This window comes from Aphidius gifuensis, linkage group LG3 (assembly GCF_014905175.1).
Source record: "Aphidius gifuensis isolate YNYX2018 linkage group LG3, ASM1490517v1, whole genome shotgun sequence".
Taxonomy (NCBI): Eukaryota; Metazoa; Arthropoda; class Insecta; order Hymenoptera; family Braconidae; genus Aphidius; species Aphidius gifuensis.
In genome coordinates this window covers 23,310,372-23,329,952 of record NC_057790.1, presented here as the reverse complement: position 1 = coordinate 23,329,952, position 19,581 = coordinate 23,310,372, and the positions used below count along the sequence as shown (strand labels likewise).

At 22.6% G+C, this 19,581-nt stretch overlaps 2 protein-coding genes across 2 annotated transcripts; one reads left to right on the top strand and one right to left on the bottom strand.

Annotated features, from left to right (window-relative positions):
• The first annotated feature begins 33 nt into the window (after window positions 1-33).
• Window positions 34-18,074, top strand: LOC122853022. Its single transcript, XM_044153210.1, has 4 exons — window positions 34-409; window positions 494-639; window positions 13,412-13,957; window positions 14,027-18,074. The coding sequence occupies exons 1-4, from the start codon at window positions 173-175 to the stop codon at window positions 14,217-14,219; spliced, it is 1,122 nt and encodes a 373-aa protein (XP_044009145.1). The 5' UTR covers window positions 34-172; the 3' UTR covers window positions 14,220-18,074.
• Window positions 2,707-11,833, bottom strand: LOC122853021 (carbohydrate sulfotransferase 11-like). Its single transcript, XM_044153209.1, has 7 exons — window positions 11,286-11,833; window positions 10,631-10,800; window positions 4,662-4,918; window positions 4,096-4,336; window positions 3,831-4,010; window positions 3,561-3,718; window positions 2,707-3,482 (listed from the first exon to the last, which is right to left on the bottom strand). Exons 1-7 carry the CDS (start codon window positions 11,296-11,298, stop codon window positions 3,377-3,379), a joined length of 1,125 nt encoding a protein of 374 aa, XP_044009144.1. The 5' UTR covers window positions 11,299-11,833; the 3' UTR covers window positions 2,707-3,376.
• Window positions 18,075-19,581: the final 1,507 nt, after the last annotated feature.

Sequence of the window (19,581 nt, the reverse complement as noted above, 5' to 3'; positions counted from 1 at the left end):
ATAATAATAATAATAATGACAGTAAACACACAAGAAAGATAAATTAGAAAAAAAAAAAACAACAACTTTTATCACGTGTTATCATTTATGTAAATTTAGTGGTGTCAGTGTTTTGCCTTGATTTGAAATTTTCAACTAAAAAAAATTAATTTGAATTAAAAAGTAATAGACAATGGATTTTCTTGATGATGACGAAGATCTTTTTTATGAGGAACCATCTGTTGAAACGTCAATTCCTCATAATCCAATTGAGGAAAATCTCATGAACCAGTTGAACACTGTCCAGGAGCAAATAAGAATTGCACAAAATGAAACAGTTCAAACACAAGAATTAACTGATAGAATATTAGATAAATTATTTCAAAAATGTCTATACTTGAGAGATGAAAGTTCTGACTCTGAGACCGAGGTAATTTATTAAAATTTTGTCTATATTTATTAATTTTTTCATGACAACACATTATTGATATTGTTGATTATTTTTTTGTTGTAGCTGTATGATGAAACTGGAGCACCAGTTGCCAAAAAAAAATGTAAAAGAAATAATCACGATCCACTGTTGATTATCGATGACATTTGGCACAGAATTATTGACCACAAATGGATTATTGGTATTAACTTGATCAACAATTCTAAGCAGTAAGTCAATTATTTAATTATATTGATGATATTTTTCTATTATTACATTTTATTGGAGCTGTTTTTTGTTTTCCAAATCCCAAGTATTCAATAGGTGAATAATCAAATAGCTCAAAGTCATATCTGCATGAGCAAATTAAAATTTATGAAATTAATAAATGTAAATTAATTATTTTCATTTGAATGAATAATATTCTTACTTGAACATGTTATAAAGATCAGCAATTTGACCTTTAGTTAATTGCTGAAAATAATTTTTGATAACATCTTTCTGTTGTGGACCTCTTGTTGGATTTTTCCATTCTGGTTTTATGATGTGTTCAAGATGAACATGTCTTATTAAATAATTTTGATCCTCCTGTGTGAAAAAAAATTATTTAAACTCTTGATAAAATATTTAGCTCAATTATTATTATTGATAATTCAATATTATCAATTTAAAAATTATTTAAATAATTTATTTAAGCTACCTGGAGGGTTTCAAACTTGGCAATAATGTCAAATCTAACTTGACATGGTGTACAAAATTGTAAAACAGGTGTCCAATGCTCATCCAATTTATTACCAGCTTGCCATTCATACAATAACCATCTGATAAATTCTTCAAATGACGGATAATTGTTTAAAGGTGTCGTCTTTATTTTACTCTGATAAATTAAATATTATATTTATTATTAACTTGATTACAATTGTTGACAAGTTTTTTTTTCTTTGAAGATTTTATTTATATAATTTATAATTTTAACAATTTTCATGGGAGTATAATAATATACTTACTTCATCTCGACACTGCTTAACAATTTGTAAACGAACAGAACTATAAAAATTACTAAAATTCTTTTCTAATTTATCTCTGTAGGCACTTAATAAACGTTCAAATGGATGTCTTACAATGATAAAACTCACAGAGTCGTTAAGATAATTAGCCAACTCTTCAACAGACGGTCTTGGATATTTTTCTCGTGCAAGTGTAATTAGAACTTCTTTATTGAGTCTTAAAAATTCTTTACTATATCTAAAAAATATTTAATAAATAATTTAATATCTACTTGAAAAATTTCTATCAGAAAAATTACCCCGCAAGTATATTAAAATTATAAATCCACGAAGTTGAAGCTGCCTTAAAAACATTACACCAAACGAGATTATATTCAGGATTAACAAAAAATTCCCATGCATTTGGTTTGTTGACTGGATCATTCCAAGAATAATCAAGTCCAGCTTCAGCACATTTTTTATTTAAATATTTTCTTCTCTCAACAAAACGTTCTTCAGTTACAACAAGTGAATTTGATTTATTTAATTTTTTCTTCACTTGCAATGGGCAATTCTAAAAAGAAAATAGTAACAAATTTTATACAAACTCAAACTTGATGATAAAATTCTACAATTAACTTAACTTACACTATAAAACCTTGAAAGACTGAAATAAATAATTAATATCAAAATAGTAAAACCAAAAAATAATAATATTCTTTTTTTTTTTCCAAAAGAATGCGGCTGAAGATGTCTAATTTTCATGTCTAAATAAATATATCCCCTGGGGATCATATCCACACTCAAATAAATACCTGAAATATAAAATTTTTTAAAACAAAAAAATAAAGCAAGAATGTTTCAAGTTAAAACAATGTTGTAAAAAGGAAAAAAAAAATAGAATAATAATAGTAAACGATTATCAGAAATTCATCAAGGTTGATACTATCATTTTGTCATTGAAATAATTTTAAAATATTTATCAACAACAATTATAACAATTGTTTCAAAGTAGAACATAAATTATGATTATTTTTATTCTAGTTAAAAACATATATTTTCAAAATGATTATCATTAGATTTACATATTTACAACTGAATAACAATTTTTATTTTTTTTTATTATTACAATAATTAAGCTCTATTTCGATGTTTATTAAATATTTTAATGCCTAAGGTTAATCTTTAATTAATAAGTTAATTTTTTGTTATTGTTTTTTTTTTTTTGGTCGATTGCATTATTTTACAATCATTTAATTATTTTTTTTCATACTCTAAATGTTATATTGAGCTTATTTTTTGTTTAATTAATTAATTAATTATTTATTTAACATTGTTGCTGTTGATGATTAAGCAATCAGTAAAAAATTATTTCAACAAGGTGGTTGATCACTTCTTAGGCACTATTGCATTATTATTATTTTTAAATTTTTATTCCAAGTATTGAACAACAAAAAATAATAATCAAAGTCTAAATATATATATTTAAATTGAAAAAAAAATAAATAAAGTATCACAAATTAAATACTTGTTGATTAATAACTGGACAAAAAAAAAATTAAATAAATATTTATTTTGTTATATAAATATTGACTTATTAACTGTAAATAATTTTTTACATTTATATTGTGCATAATTAGCGAGATATTAATTACTAAATTAATTTAATTCTCTTTTTATTGTTGATCTACTTAAAAATTAATTATGATGATGTCATTCATTCTTTTTGGAATAATAATATTATTTTTTTTTTCTTCTACAAATTCACAGCATATAAAAAAATCATCCAAAAATGTGGAAATGATTATTTATATATTTTTTTTTTGTTTAAATACTATTTTAAAGTATCTTTGGAAAACTTGAATAAGTAAATACAATTTTTTTTTGTTGTTTTTTTATTCATTCGATCGTTCGTTGTGTTTATTAAGTTTCTTGCGAATTATTTTTTTAAAAAAGATTTATTTAAAAAAATAAATGATAATTATAGCGATGATATTTTTCCATTTTTACATTCTATTGGAGCTGGTTGTTGTTTGCCAATTTCTAAATATTCATTTGGTGAATAATCAAATAGCTCAAAGTCATATCTGCATGAGCAAATTAAAATTTATTAAAATAAATAAATGTAAATTAATTATTTTCATTTAAATGAATAATATTCTTACTTGAACATGTCATAAAGATCAGCAATTTGACCTTTAGTTAATTGTTGAAAATAATTTTTCATAACATCCCTTGTTTGTGGACCTCTTGTTGGATTTTTCCATTCTGGTTTTATAATGTGTTCAAGATGAACATGTCTTATTAAATAATTTTGATCCTCCTGTGTGAAAAAAAATTATTTAAACTCTTGATAAAATTTTTAGCTCAATTATTATTATTGATAATTCAACATTATCAATTTAAAAATTATTCAAATAATTTATTTAAGCTACCTGGAGAGTTTCAAACTTGGCAATAATATCAAATCTAACTTGACATGGTGTACAAAATTGTAAAACAGGTGTCCAATGCATATCTAATTCATTACCAGCTCGCCATTCACACAATAACCATCTAACAAATTCTTCAAATGTTGGATATCTTGGTGAATGTTTTATTCTGTTTTTACGATCCTTAAAAATGAAATAAAAAATATTAATATATTATTTTTTTTTCGATTATTCAACACTGAGGATTCAAGTGAAAATGTAAACTTACTTTAATTCTATACTGATTAACAATTCGTACACCAAGCTTACTGTGAAATGTATTTGGTAAACTTTGTTCCAGTTTATCTCTGTAGGCACTCAATAAACGTTCAAATGGATGTCTTACAATTAAAAAACTCACTGAGTCATTGAGATAATTAGCTAATTCTTCAGCAGTTGGTCGTGGATATCTTTGTCGTGCAAGAGACACTGGTACTGCTTTTGATGATTTTAAAAACTGGGTACTATATCTAAAAAAATACAAAAAAAAAAAAAATATAAAACAAAACCTTATTAGCCTGATTAGATAATTATTTCATAAATAAACTAATTCTCCATGTCAATTAAAAACCTCCCACTCGAAAAAGAAAAATAAAAACACTTAAAAATTCTCAATTGAATTTAAAAAAGATGATAAAATCTTGATATTTCTATTGATTGCATTAAATTTTTTCTGCAAATTAATTATTAAAATACTTTTTTATTTATTCAATTCAATTTCTAGATATTTTTCTTTATCAACAAAATCATTTCAATTATATATTAAAATATAAATTAATATTTATGAAAAATTACCCAGCAAGTCTATTAAAATTATAAATCCAGGAAGTTGATGCAGCTTTGAATACATTACACCAAATAAGATGATAATCACGATTAACAAAAAATTCCCATGCATTTGGTTTGTGAATTGAATCATTTCCAGGACGATCAAGTTCAGCTTCAGCACATTTTTCAGTCAAATATTTTCTTCTCTCAGCAAGACGTTCTTCAGTTTCAGCAACTGAATTTAATTCATATAATTTTTCTTCTATTGATTGTGAGGTATATTTCTGAAAACATAAAATAAAAATTAACTAAAACAAATTTTCAACACGTTAAAATTTTTTTTCAACTAAAAAATTTATTTTTATTATCATCATCGACACTTTACCAAGGTCTTTTCAATTTTTTAAATTTTAATAACTTAACTAAACAAGCCCGTATTAAAATTTAAAAATAAAAATACATATATGCAATTCAAGATGTGATTTAAATGTCTATATATTTATTACAACTATTTTTTTTTTTAATCCACGTAATATCGTAACTATTATGTATTAATGACGCAACACAAAAATGACCCACATGACCCAGGACATGTGCATTAAATTCGTCATGCGTGGGTGAAACAAAATTAGAATAAAACGTACTCTGTCATTCTCACAAAATAATTCAACATAGTACTTTGAAATATCCGGCAATATTGTCATTATAAAAAAAAAATATGAAAAATAAAAAAATCTACAACGTAATATATGAGTTATTAATATTTATGTAATGTAATTTTCATTTTTATTATTTCTGCATCATCATCACCATCTAACACGATAACAGCTCAATTAACATGTTGAGAATAAATTTATTATATTCCAGAATGTTTGAAAAAAAATTTAAAAAACGATAATAGATGAAAGAAAAATCTCTCTTTTGCATAGATAAACGAAAAAAAATTATGTATAATAATAAGAATTAAAAAAAAAAAATTTATAAAGGATGAGAGAATAAAAAAAAGGACAATAGAAAATGTAGCATCAAAGATTTTTTACTTGGATCAAATTCTTTTGGTTGAAAAAGTAAATGGGAAATGAAAAAAAAAAAATTGTAAAAAAGCAAGTGGCCACTTGAATCATACACGAAGCACTCTCTCACCTATCGCCCTATTGAAATCAGAAGTGAATTGAAAAAATGCTTGAGATTAACAAAAAATAAATTTAAAAAAAAAAAACATACAAAATCGATTAAAAGTAATTGTTTTTCTTGACTTTAATTAACTTGATTTTTTTATATACATTTAAATTGTTTTTCATCAAAGTACTACTCTTTTTTTTTTTTCAAATTTACTTGAGAAAATATATTAAAATTAGTTGATAAATTTTAGAAAATTATATTTATTTTTGATTAAATTAGTTGAGTTATTTACGTTGTTGAAAAACAAGGTCGTTTAAATCAGATAAACATAGGTTAATCAAAAATTCGTTACAGATAATTTTCAATGTCAACTGTCATTGTCATCACTCACTATAAAAATTATTTCTATTTATTTTTATTAATTTTGTTTTCTCTTCAATAGATATTATTTCTTTTTTTTTAAATTAATTTTAATTGCTTCCAAGAATTTATTTACTCATGCAAATTGCAAATAAATTAGTCGAACAAAATTTACTTCTAATATTTCTTTGATGTTTTGTTATTTATTTTTATCAAGGTTAAATATTTTATTCTTTGGCTTTGAAGTTTATACCTTTTTTTATTTATTTCAATTCAATATTACCAATATATATTTATCTTTTTTTCTTTATTGTAGATAAAAATTTGTTGAATTTGAATGCACAAGTGGCGCCTTCCGTTTATTGATTTTCAGAACAAACCACAATGTGGGCCACATATATACACTAACTTGAGGTTTAAATACCATTTATATATTATTTTACAAACTTATCCATTTGCACTTTGACTGATATTTTATTCCATCGAGTAATAGATAATTTATCAATTAACTATTTATCAAAATCGATTCAACAGAAAAGAAAAAACTCAACAGAAAACAAAAATAAATTAAAAACAATTTCATCTTATTTTTCTTTTCAAAAATTAAATAATTTATAATAAACAAATAAATATAAATTGAAAATTGATTTTCAATTTTTAAATTAGCCATTGATACAACAATAATTTTTTTTATTGATTTCATTCAATTATTTTATCAAAAATATAACAACAAAGTTTATGAAAAAAAATACACTCGATGATTATTTAAAAAAAAAAAAAATCTTAACATTACATTGACCTTGAAAATAATATAATCATATTATTATTAATTCTAACAATGCATCATCATAAATTTTTTTTTTCTTCAGGGTTTCATCAAAGTGCAAGGATTTGTATTATTGCACTTTGGATTTTTCATTACATTTGAAATTGAATAATGAAAATTGCATTGTTAAACACTCCCTGGTATTTTGCAATAATCATAGACTATTTAATTTTATATTTAGTACATTTATGCACATTTGTCAATGTCACTGAGGTGTGTTTAAATGTCATCATATAAATTTTCAATATACCACCATTAACTTGATAATATTGATCTTCAAAATTTTTATATTTTAATACAAATATTAATTTATTTAAATTGTTTGTAGGATTTTTTATTTGCTTTAATTTTGTCGTTTAGAATTTTTTTTTATTTCGCTTATAAAACATAAGCTTCTTTTCTGGGATTTAACGAAAAAAAAAAAATAGTCTCGATGCCTTTGATTTGAGTAAGACGATTGTTTTTTTTTTTGTAAACGAAGGTCGATTTTCATATAGGATTTAGCCAGGATCGATTGACCCAGTTTGAATATTTTGCAGTTAAATTTATTTTGTTGAATTTGTTTTTTTTATTTTGGAATGTAAAAAAAGATACCTTCGTGTCTTTTGATGTTGTTAGGGGTGCACAATGAGAACGAAGAAAATAAAAATAATAATAATTGAGAAAAATATATTTAAAAAAATGTGAGTTGGCACATGTTGACACTGGGTTTATGTAATCAGGGTTACTTTGGCATGACGTTAAATTGATTTTTATAAACTTTTGAATTTTTTTTTTTTATTCTATGAATACTTTCTTTTTAAAAAAAACTATTAAAAACTTGATTTAAATTGTCATTTTCAATTTTCTCATTTTCATTCAATTCGTATTATTATTTTATTAAAATTTTTTTTTTTCCTCATGGTAAAGAGATTGAGTGAAATTGATTTTTTTTTCTTTTTAAATGAACTATTTTAATTAAAAAAAAATCGAGTAAATTATCGAGTTTTCATCAATGCGCTCTCTTTGGTATGAAAAAAAAATATTATTTCAATGCAAATAAAACAGGTGTTTTTGACAATAGAATATTAAAAAATGAAATTAAAACAAACAAAACGAGATGATGAATTTTTGGAAATAGTGGGTCGTGTAGGTGGTCCACCTGCCGCATTGCGTCTGGAAATTTGCCAAGAATAGTTTTATTTTTTTTATTTTATTTTTTTATTTATTGTTTTTTTTGTCCGTTGGTTTTACTTTAACATGACTATCTCTGTGTCTTAGAGTGTATATGTTATAGCCCGAGGTGAAGAAAGTCTTTCCACTTGGTTTTTTCCCTTGAGTTGTCACAGTTTATACTCTGGGGCTCTTAAACTCTTGCAAAACCCTTTGGTATACACTTACAAGCAATGAGTTTTTCATTTTATTCTCCATTTTTTTTATTCTATCTCTTCTTGACTTACATATTTCATAACTGCAAAAAGCTGCCTGACAAAAAAAAAGCAAGCTCTACTTTTCTCTCAGTTTTTTACTCCAAGTAGGAGACATCTTGCTTCACCAGAGTTTAACTTATTTAATATTAATTATATTTCATTTTAAAATGTGAAAAAAAAAAACAAATTCTAAATTAAATTTCTATTTAATACACAGTATGTATTTTAATTGAAACTAAATTTATTTAAAAAGAAAAATTTCTAATTTGCTCTTGAAAAAAAAAAAAGAAAAGAATAATTTTGTTCTTTTTTTTCTACTTGGATATATCATTCAAAGAATTTGTGACACATGTGCCTTAATTTTTTTTTATTTTGGCACACACAGTGATATCTATTTTAGTTTATAAAAAAAAATACACAGTAGAAAATTCGACAATAAAAAAAATTGAATTTGTTTTTGCTGGAGTTGAAAGATAAAAAAGAAAAAAAAAAAAAGAGAATAAATTATTTTTGTATGCTTGATAGTGTCAGTGATGTGAGAGAAAAATTAGTGTTTTTTGTTGTCAAAAGTGGTGATGGTGTTGATGCAAAGGGTTGAAATTTATATCATCTCCCTGTTGGTGATATTTGATGGTTATTAAAGTGATTAATTTAAGTACTGGAAAATGTCGTCATTAGGCTGACAAGTAGTTTGTATTTATTTCCATCAGACTTGGCAATTTGATATCCCCAGATGACAATAACAAATTTCATTATATATTAAACTTTTGTTTTTTTTTTTTTTAATCTCATTTTAAAAATAGCTATTAATTTAAATAATACTTTTTTTTTATTTTAAATTAAAAAAAAATCTCAAACAATAAAATATCGAACTATAATTTGAATTACAAATTAAATTTGTTTTAATATTTAAACCATTGAAATATTATTTATAAATGAAAAAAATAATCCAAACAATGTTATAAAAAAATGAAAAAAGATATCAAGTTACATAAACCTTTTTTATGTATTTTTTTTTTTCAAAGTAAAATATAAAAAATGTATATAAAAAAAGATGATGAAAATAATAATAGAGGATTGTTTTATGATCAGTTTATGATAGATTTGAACAAAGCTCAAGTTTTTGATATTCTATAAAATAAAAAATATATATTTCCAAGTATATAGATGGTAAATGATCGTGAAAATCACTGAACTCGATACCACAAACTTTTACTAAACTTGTCTCTTTCTATACTATACCTATAATCAATATACATAGCTCTATAAATTTATGCTTAGAAAAATTTTCAATGCAAGCTCATATATACCTTACAATTTTACCTACATTTGCAAGTACAATAAACATGATAAATCAAATAAATATAAAATACAAGAAATGAATATAAATATAGGGAAAAAAAAAAAATATAAAAATGCCAAGTTAACGATGTCATTTCCGAGGTGTGGTGGTACTGTCATTAATTTTACATATAAAAATTTTGATTTGAAAAGCTAACGTAAAAAAAAAAAAAACATAATAAATTAGTTCAAGGATAATTTTATTCATTGCTATTTTTTTTTCTTTTAACATTTTTTTCGTGAGAATAAAAACAATTAATAATTTCATTAATTATTTTTCTCACAATAATTCAACAACATATCTTGATGTATTAATTAGATAATATTGATTATAATTATCGTTTTGATTAATTAAAGTCAATATTTCAACAATAATTCAACAGCATATCTTGACGTAATAATTAGATAATATTGATTATAATTATCGTTTTGATTAATTAAAGTCACAATTTAAATTTTTTTATAACAAAAACTGCCATCTATTAGTGGGCCCATAGATAAAACATGCTGGTGTACAACTTATAAGTGTGTATAATTTTTCGTGTCGAACTTAAACGTTTATAATTATTTGTGTAGAAATTAAATGTGTAGAACTTTCCGCTGTTAAATTAAAATGTGGATAATTTAAATATGTATAACTATCGTGTAGAAGTTAAATATGTATAATTATTTTGTGTAAAAAATATATGTGTAGTACTTTGCGTGTTGATTTCACGTTGTGTACAATTTAAAATGTGTCGAAAGTTTTGTGTATAGAAAAAAGTTGTGCAAAAAAAATCAAAGTTATAGTTTGTTTTCTTTTTCCTGTTTTCATTATAATATTTCAAAATTATTATATTTATTTTTGAATATATTTCTCGGGGAAACATTAAAGAGTAGTAATTAGGTAATTTTATTCTTGAATTTTGAGTTAATAAATGTAAATAAATTTAACTTACTTCTTGAGATGAGTGTATGCTGTTACTTGTGCTATCCTGACTTGTTATTGCTAGGATAATAATTGCAAGTAAAATAAATGCAATAATTGTCCTTTTGAGTCCAGCAAGGACATGTCTTCTTGGTGTCATCTTTTCACGATAATTATTTTTTCTTTTGTATTCATATCGTACTGTAAATAAATCAAAATAACAAACAACATTATCAGCTACACAATTGCATAACAAATAACAAGGAAAAAAAAAATCTTATCTATGCTCAATTATATTTTCAAAACAATTTAAATATTTTTATTATTTATTATTTTAAATTTTAAATAACAAAAAAATAATAACGTTTTTTAAATCACTCCAGACATTTTATTTTATTTTTTTTTTTAATTAACAATTCTGTTTGTAGGCAAGGCAATCAAAAAAAAAATCATAAAATTAATGAAAACAAAATATTGTCAAATAAACCGAGATATTTTTTATAATAATAATAATTTTTTTTTTTTTTACAAGTACTGTCGTTACATACTGTTTATAAATTTATATGCACATGATACTTGAAAAAATAGTTTCCAACACAATTGACATGAATAAAACTTACATTGACTTTGAGTAATGAAAAAAATGAAAAAAAAAAAAATTATCTAATTAAAAATTGATTACATACCTTCAATGGACATACGCCCAAATAAAAAATCCAAATATCATTTACGCTGTTAATACAGCGACTTGAATTGTTTTAATTATTTTCAATAATGTTTTTGTTTCAAAATTAAAATCACTTTTATTTTTTATAATAAAAAACTTAATTAATATAAAAAAAACTTTATAATAATATTCACTGTTTATCACTGAATTTATATTATAAACTAATAATGTTGATAAAAATAATTATAAATAAATAAATAAATAAATGAATGAAATTTTTTTAAATTAATTAATAATTTGTCACTTGATAATTATTTTATTAAATAATTAATTTGATATATTCAGTATATGTATTTTAATTGAATATTAGAACGGAAGAATTATTGATGTGTTCATGGAGGCATCCTCCAGTTGCCTGATACAAACTGAGCAAACTAAAAGTGACGAGAAACGTGTGTTGGTATTGTTAGTATTTTTATATTATTATTCTTCAGACTACAGGGAGGATGATGATGACGATGCTAGGTTCTTTCTGATGCTGCGCCTACAACCACACTGAGAACATATATACTATTTTATTTTTTTTCATCTATGTACATGTATACTATCAACTTTAGTTGGGATTGGTTAGTTGGGTTTCGCGGGTCGATCTTTACTTGCGCTTGCGTATCATATTAATATTGCACAGATATGATAGAAATAAATATATTCTTGTTTTTTTTCTTCACTACAAAAATTTGTAACTGATTAATTTAATTTTTTTATATATTTTTTTCATGTTTGTTTTTATGTCTATAATGTATTTTAATTTTTGTATAAATATTCCTTTTTTTTTGAAAAATTTAAATGCTCATTTAATGGATTTTTAAAACACTGTTTGTTTTTTTTTTTTTACAAGTGAAAATTTGATGAAAGAAATTTTATTTTTATGTTTTTTTAGGATTTTATTTTTATCCTTATTTGTCGATGAAAGTTATTCTCAATTTAGGATAAATCTCTCGAGTCAACTTTGATGTTGATATGTATTTAATCAAAATTACCAACTTGCTAGAAATTTATCTGGAATTTGAATCATGTTATAGAAATGTAAATTATTTTATATGAATTGTTAAAGCTAATTGTTGAAATTTATCTTGTCATAAGTATAAATTTTAAATTTTAATGACTAAACGGTTACAGTTCATAAATTTGTTTAATAACTATAAAATAATAATTTGTTTCTTTTGAATTTTCTGGTTCATAAAAAAATTCTTAAAAACAAACGCAACATTAAACACTAAAAAATCTTCCCGACAAATGACAAAAGAAAATAATTATTTAATATTTTCAAAGCCACAAAGATAATATTAATTTTTTTTATTTCTAAAATATCAAATTAACGTGGTAAAGTTTATAGACCTTTAAAAGAAAAAAAAAACGCCAAGTTAACAACATTTTTGTTCTTGTATTTTTTTTTTTTTAAATACTTGATTCTCTGTTTTTTTTTTTTATTTTTATTTTTGTATTCGTTTTGCTTGAATTGCTTAAATAAGAACTCGAAGGAAATTGAAGCCGATGAAAGACAGGAATGAGAACTAAATATAGTCACCAGGAGGTAAACTCGTTGTGATGACACTAAGACATATCCAACTGTGACACGTGGCTATTAAATCATTCGCATTATGTGTAATAGTTTCTCTTGAAAATAATAAAAAAAAAATTATTTTATAAATTTATTTTAAAGTCTTTTCGATGACACTTAAACACAGGTCATCATTAATTTCTCTCGACTTACGTAATTGTATCTCATGTTTTATCAATCATTTTTATTAATTATTTCAAACAACTCAAATCAAAAAATAAAAATAGAAAAACAAGTCAAACAAAATGATTTAAAAAAAAAAATAAATTTATCAATTTATTATGATAATAACAAGAGAAAAAAATATATATATTTCCATGAAAAAAAGAATTGAATACCCATTTTTTTTACTTCCGTTGTATTATATCCTCTGCGGTTTTTTCTTATCACAAGGCCACATAATATTTGAAATATCCTTGCTGGCCACTTGTCTACCAGCAAGACGTAAAAAAAAATGAATAAAAGATTAGATAAATTTTTCTCATCCAAGTGTCATTTTATCTTATCAATATATTTTGTTACAGAATTTTGAGGGATCCAATGATCTACATCAGTTTGAAGGATGAAGATGAATTAACTGGTATAACATCATTCTGGGAAATGGATATGGATTCATCATCAACAACAAAAACAAATGAAATTGGTCAAACACGTGATTGTCAAACAATTGGAATTGTCATATTGGATATTCCTTGTTTTAAAAATTCATCATGTGCCATTGGTTTTGGAACAATAACATTTTCTCTTGAAGGAAAAAATCTTCAATCACCAATACCAATGTTTAAACTTGATGCATCACAAGCTATTGTTAAAATATTAACACCACGTTATGCTGATAATATTGATTACAGTATACTAGCAATTAAATCATCGAGTATTGAAAAAATATTTAAATTACCAATGAAAAATGGTGTTGGTGATAAATTACTTACATATCTTGCTGATAAAGATTTTGTTGAATCACGTCCTGATGTATATGCATCTAAAAATCCAGAATCATTTCGTTATTGTTTAGTTGAATTTATCATGCAAGAATTTGTTGATGGAATTAATATAAAAATTTATACACGGTAATTATTATTTAATTATTATTTATTATATTTTTATATTAATATTATTTTTATTATTTTATTTTTTAGAACAACATCACAACAAAATGCCATGATGCATATGTTTCAAACTGAATTTCCTGAAATTATTGAAATTGATAAAGATGAAAAAATTAAAGAAGCTGCAATGATTCTTGAACGTGAAATTGATTTGAGAATTAATTCAAATAATAATTGTAAAATACTTGCAGCTAAAATTACTACTGATTTATTTATTCAATAGTTGTTTTCTTTTTTTGTTTACTTGTTTTTCAATGCATTAATTTGATTAAAGAAAATAACGGCGATAATTAATAATTGTATTATTAATAATTAGTAACAAGTATTATATTTTTCAAATTATTTATTTTGTTAAACTATATAAAGCACATATTTTTATAATAGATGTTGCGAGTGAATAAAGTGAGTGAGATGTGATTAATGGAACTCGCTGAGCAGTTTTTTTATTATTCTCTTTCTTTACATATTTACTTTTTTTTTTTAAATTATTTAATTTCATTGCTGATTAAAAAATATCATCATTATGACCGGCACATCACACAATAATTCAACACTCAATTTTATATCTCTCGTAAATTTATTTTACATATTTATTTGTTGTTGTTTGAATTTATTAACATGTGAAGATTTTAACAATTTGATTAGTCTATCGAAAATCGAAATGTAACGAGTGATGCTTGAACAATTATTCAACGAAATAATTTTTATAATTTAATTTATTTATTATTTTGTCTGATTATTATTTCGAAAGAAATAAAACAATGTGAATATGCCGGAATATTGATAATGATGATACGTAATATCGCATTTGCATTCAATTCAACGAATTTTTTATTATTATCATTTCTTGCTCTCGTATTTGTTATCGTATTTTTTATAATTTTATTTTCATGACATTAAAAAGAGGTAGATGAGTGACAGGGTTTGTTTGTTATTTTATTTTTTTTTTAATTTTCATGTTGATGACAATAATAATACTAATACTCGTTTAACAATTGTGTGTGATTTTTATTTTAATTATAGTTTTTTTTTTATTTTTTAGTTACACCTTTTGTCGAGCACCAAACTCCCGAGCTTTTAATTTTGTTTTTTAAATGAAAAAATTCTAGTTAAAGTATCGTTTTTATCATCATCAGGATAAATTTTTTATTTATATATATTTAGTTTGATCAATCGATGATTCGATACGTTTCATTTTTTTTTTTTACACTCTAGATATCGTTACTTAATGGCTCAGTCTATCTAGAATCGCGAATATCACTAAATTTTATATAACAGTAGTATGGCAAGTTGTTTTTTATTTATTTTTTAATTTTTTAAAATTATTTATTCATCATCATTAGATTTCATTTCCATCTGTGGCTTACGTGCATTTTTAAAATTAATATTATTCCAATGATCAATTGAAATTTATGTTTCCTAAATTTTTTTTATTTTTTTTTTCATGCAAAAAAGAAAAATAAATGGGAAAATAATGTTTTTTTTTCTATTAGAAATTTTGGATATTTGTTTTTCTATTGTATTATAATTAATTTATTGTTTCTAAAAATTAAAATATCAATTATTTTTATATTAAGGTGGCGTTAAGGACCATGTCTCGACGCTATCACAAAGTATTTGCAAGCATTTGCTTATTAAAAATACTTCCTCAGCCACAATTCGTGAATAATAATTTTAAACACACATTCAATTAGGCCATAAACCTTCGAACAATATTTTTTATTAATATATTTTTTGTGTCAAAGTTATTAAACACACTCAAATCATTTCACTAACATTTTCCCTTTTATTATCATTTTTCAATTAATTATATATTTTTTTTTAAATCATCAATTAAAATCATATTCTCAATAATTAATTATTATTTTCACTTGTTTAAATAAAAATAAAAGTGAATAAATTTTTATTTTTTATTTTTATTATCATCACTAATTATTTATAACTGTCTTTTATATTTATATTTCATTTTTTTAGTTAAATTTATTTTCATTAAATTTAGTCTTTAATAAATTCGGCTGCTAATTAGTTCGGTGTTTTTGTGTGCTCAAGCTCAAAAGCGATTGAAATTATATTTCACAATTAATTTCACATTGTGAAATTACTTTCTTCAGGCAAAATTATCATAATTTATTATTTTATTTCATCTATTTGTTTATTTTTTTTTTAAATTTATCTCTGATATATCTGAAGGTTGGCAAATGAAAATAATTGTTAATAAAATTAACAAAAAAAAATATTGTCAATTAAGCAACTCTTTAGTGATCGTATTGATGCTTAACACGTTGAAAAATAAATCGTAGAAAATACATAGGAAATCTGACTTCGTAGAAAGCACAGCCAAGCTTGGAACACTCAAGAGTTGCTTAATAAATATTTGTATTTTTGAAGTATTTTTTTTATACATGAGTTAACTAAAATAATCACCAGATTTTAGCTGGATAATACTAGTATTTATTAAATATATTTTTAAAATTTTAACTGAGAATCTTAGTGTTATTTTTCTATTTTTTTTTTATATACATCATTATTCTCAAGTTTAAATAATAACAAAAATCTATCAGTTAAAGTTTTCTTTAAAAATATATTAGAGACAACAAGTAAGATGAAATAAGAAAAATGAAAATATAAATTAAATATCTTGGCTGTAAATTTTCATTTGCCACCCTTTGTTTTTTTTATTATATTTTTTTTTAATTTTATATATATCTTTCTTCATCACAGAAAACGTCATGCTCTACTTTAGGTTTATTTATGATTTATATTTATTTTTTTTCATTTTGAAAATCATTATTTTTAATTATTATTATTATTATTATTTCGTTTATAATTCATGTATATATATATATTTGTTTAATTATTTTGTTTTTCGTTTTAAAAAGAGCCTTGCGAAATTTGCAGTTTTTTTTTTTTTAATTTTTTTCTATCACATGCACACCCCCTCAGTGAGAGTATAATCACTATTTTTTTTTTTTTTAAATTTAAATGTTTTTTCATTTAAAACCAGTGTTTTAATTATTATTAATTTTTTTTTTTTAATTTTTACTTTTATTCCGCCAATTGCACTACGTTATTTCTAGGCACGGTTTTTTTTTCGTGAAGATAAATTAGAGGCGTGAGGCCGCGTAGTTGTATTTTTTATTATTTTTTTTTTTTTGAATAACTTATTAGTCCAGCCTAGTTTTTTTCTTTTTTTAAATAATTAGTTATATTCATTTTTTTATGTACAAGACAATCTGCGTTTATTGTGTGAAAAAGAAAAAACAAATAAATTATTAAACGGTCAAACATATGCATGTCTTATTGTTTATTATTATTATTATTATTTTCGAATTATTTATTTAACAATTTGAACATGCATATGTACACACAAATTAACGCAGATTTATTTATTTTTTATATTTTCACTATTATAAATTACAGCGGTTAGAAAACGATCGATTATTCATCGTAAGGCTAGAGTTTTATTTTTTATTAATTTCTTTATTTTTTCTACCTTGGTTATTATTATTATTAATTAATTAATTAATTTTTTTTTTGTATTATTTGATACTCATTTTAATTGTTACGTTTTTAAGATTTTTTTATTTCTTATTTAGTTATTTTATTTTTTTTTTTACAACTTTTATTATTTATTTTTTGCAAATTAGTTTTTTTCATTCATCTCGACTTTACCTATTTTGATGAAATAAATTATTACTAATAATGAAAAATTTTTTTTTATAATTTAAAAAGTTGATGGATTACATGTTGAGTTTATTTTTTTATTTTAACAATTTATTATGAGTATCTGATATGATACGAGGGCATTATCTCCAATCCTGGGAATTTATTCACATGAATTCTGTCAATCTTTTTTCGACCACCACAATACAATTTACCCCTGGGTATTTAAAAACTTTTTTTTTTTTTTATCACTTATCTTTACTGCTATGTAATATCTTACCGAGAAAATATTAATTGTTTTTTTTTTTTTAGCCTGATGTTGTTTGAATGAAAGTATAAACAAATATGTGATTAAGTGATATTTTTTTTGATAAATTTATAACTGAATGGATCAAGTCGAGTATTGCTATTGATGTTATTTAACAATAATTTATTAATTTTTTTAAATTTTTGAATAACTGTTACAACCTTGCAGCACTTTTTGAAAAATTTAAATATATTATCTATAACGTTTAACTATCTTATTCTCACTTTTTTATGTCACACAATTATTGTAAAGATTTTAATTTTTTTTTTTTTTTTTTATCAATTAAATATCGCCCTCACGTTTTTTTTTTCATTTTTGTTTTTTGTTAGAGTCATTATATTGTAGTATTTTTGTTTTTAAAAATTAAACTAATTTTTTTTTTTTAATTTAAAGTCAATTCATTTTATGTTGAATTTAATTTTCTCGTGAAAATGCTTACATGTAGTTTGAGATTATGAATTTATTTTTAAATTAAACTACATGTGTACTTATTTTTTCAATTTAAATTGTAAATTGTTTATTGAAATATATACTTCCCATTCACAGTAAATTTATACTAAGGCATTCATCATGGCAAGTATGTTGTTATTAATTTTTTTTCAATTTTAATTGCTGCAAAAGAATCATTAGTAATCTCTAATTTTTCTATACTTAAAAATATAAACAATTAACTTTTTTAATTTACAAAAAGAAATGATATATTTTCTCTGTTAAAATATTAATTTTTTATATTTCCAAATATTGCTAATTACTATTGTTTAAACAATCGAAAAATACGAGATCAAAAATAACCCAATGCAAACACTCAAAAAGTAATAATAATAATTTATTATAAAGCATTATTATGAACTTAATTTTTTCCAATTTTCAAGTATTAAATTATTTTTAAATTGACACTTAAAGTCATAGTCACATCGAATTGCTAATTTTTTTAATCTGCACAATTTATTTCGTAGAAAATTGACGCTGAGGTGATATTAATATTTTTTTTTTAATTATTTTTTCAATTTAATTTATATTTTTATAAATTATATTCACGATATATTTTTACAAGGCGCGCACAAACGCTGATTATATTAATAATTACTATTTCATTTAAAGGTGAGAAATATAAAAATAGTTCTTACACATTGTCGTAGTAGTGCGCCCAGCTAAATTTTTTAAAAATTTATAATAATTATAAATAATAAAAATTTTAATTTATCATTGAATATTAGTTAACTAAATTATCATTTTCATTTTAATTGTATTTATTAATTTTATCATGGCTTGAAATTAAAATCAATTATAGATCATTAAATATTTTGTTGTTAAATTATTTATGAAAAATCTTTTGATTATTGTGATTGTAAATAATAATGCTTAAAATATAGTGTTAGTTGTTTTAATTTTAGATACACAAACTAAAGGAAGATCAACGACTTAATCTGTTCTTCTTCGGGGCTTTGAGGTTTCTTTTTTTTTTTTTTCGTTAAAAAAACAAAATTATTTCGTTAACATCTGTGGCTCACTAATGATCAAAAATAAAATTAAAAAAAGCAAAGCTGGACCTCCTGCTTATTTAAAATTAAATTTATCATTCAAAATAAAAAATAGATAATGTAAAATAAAACTT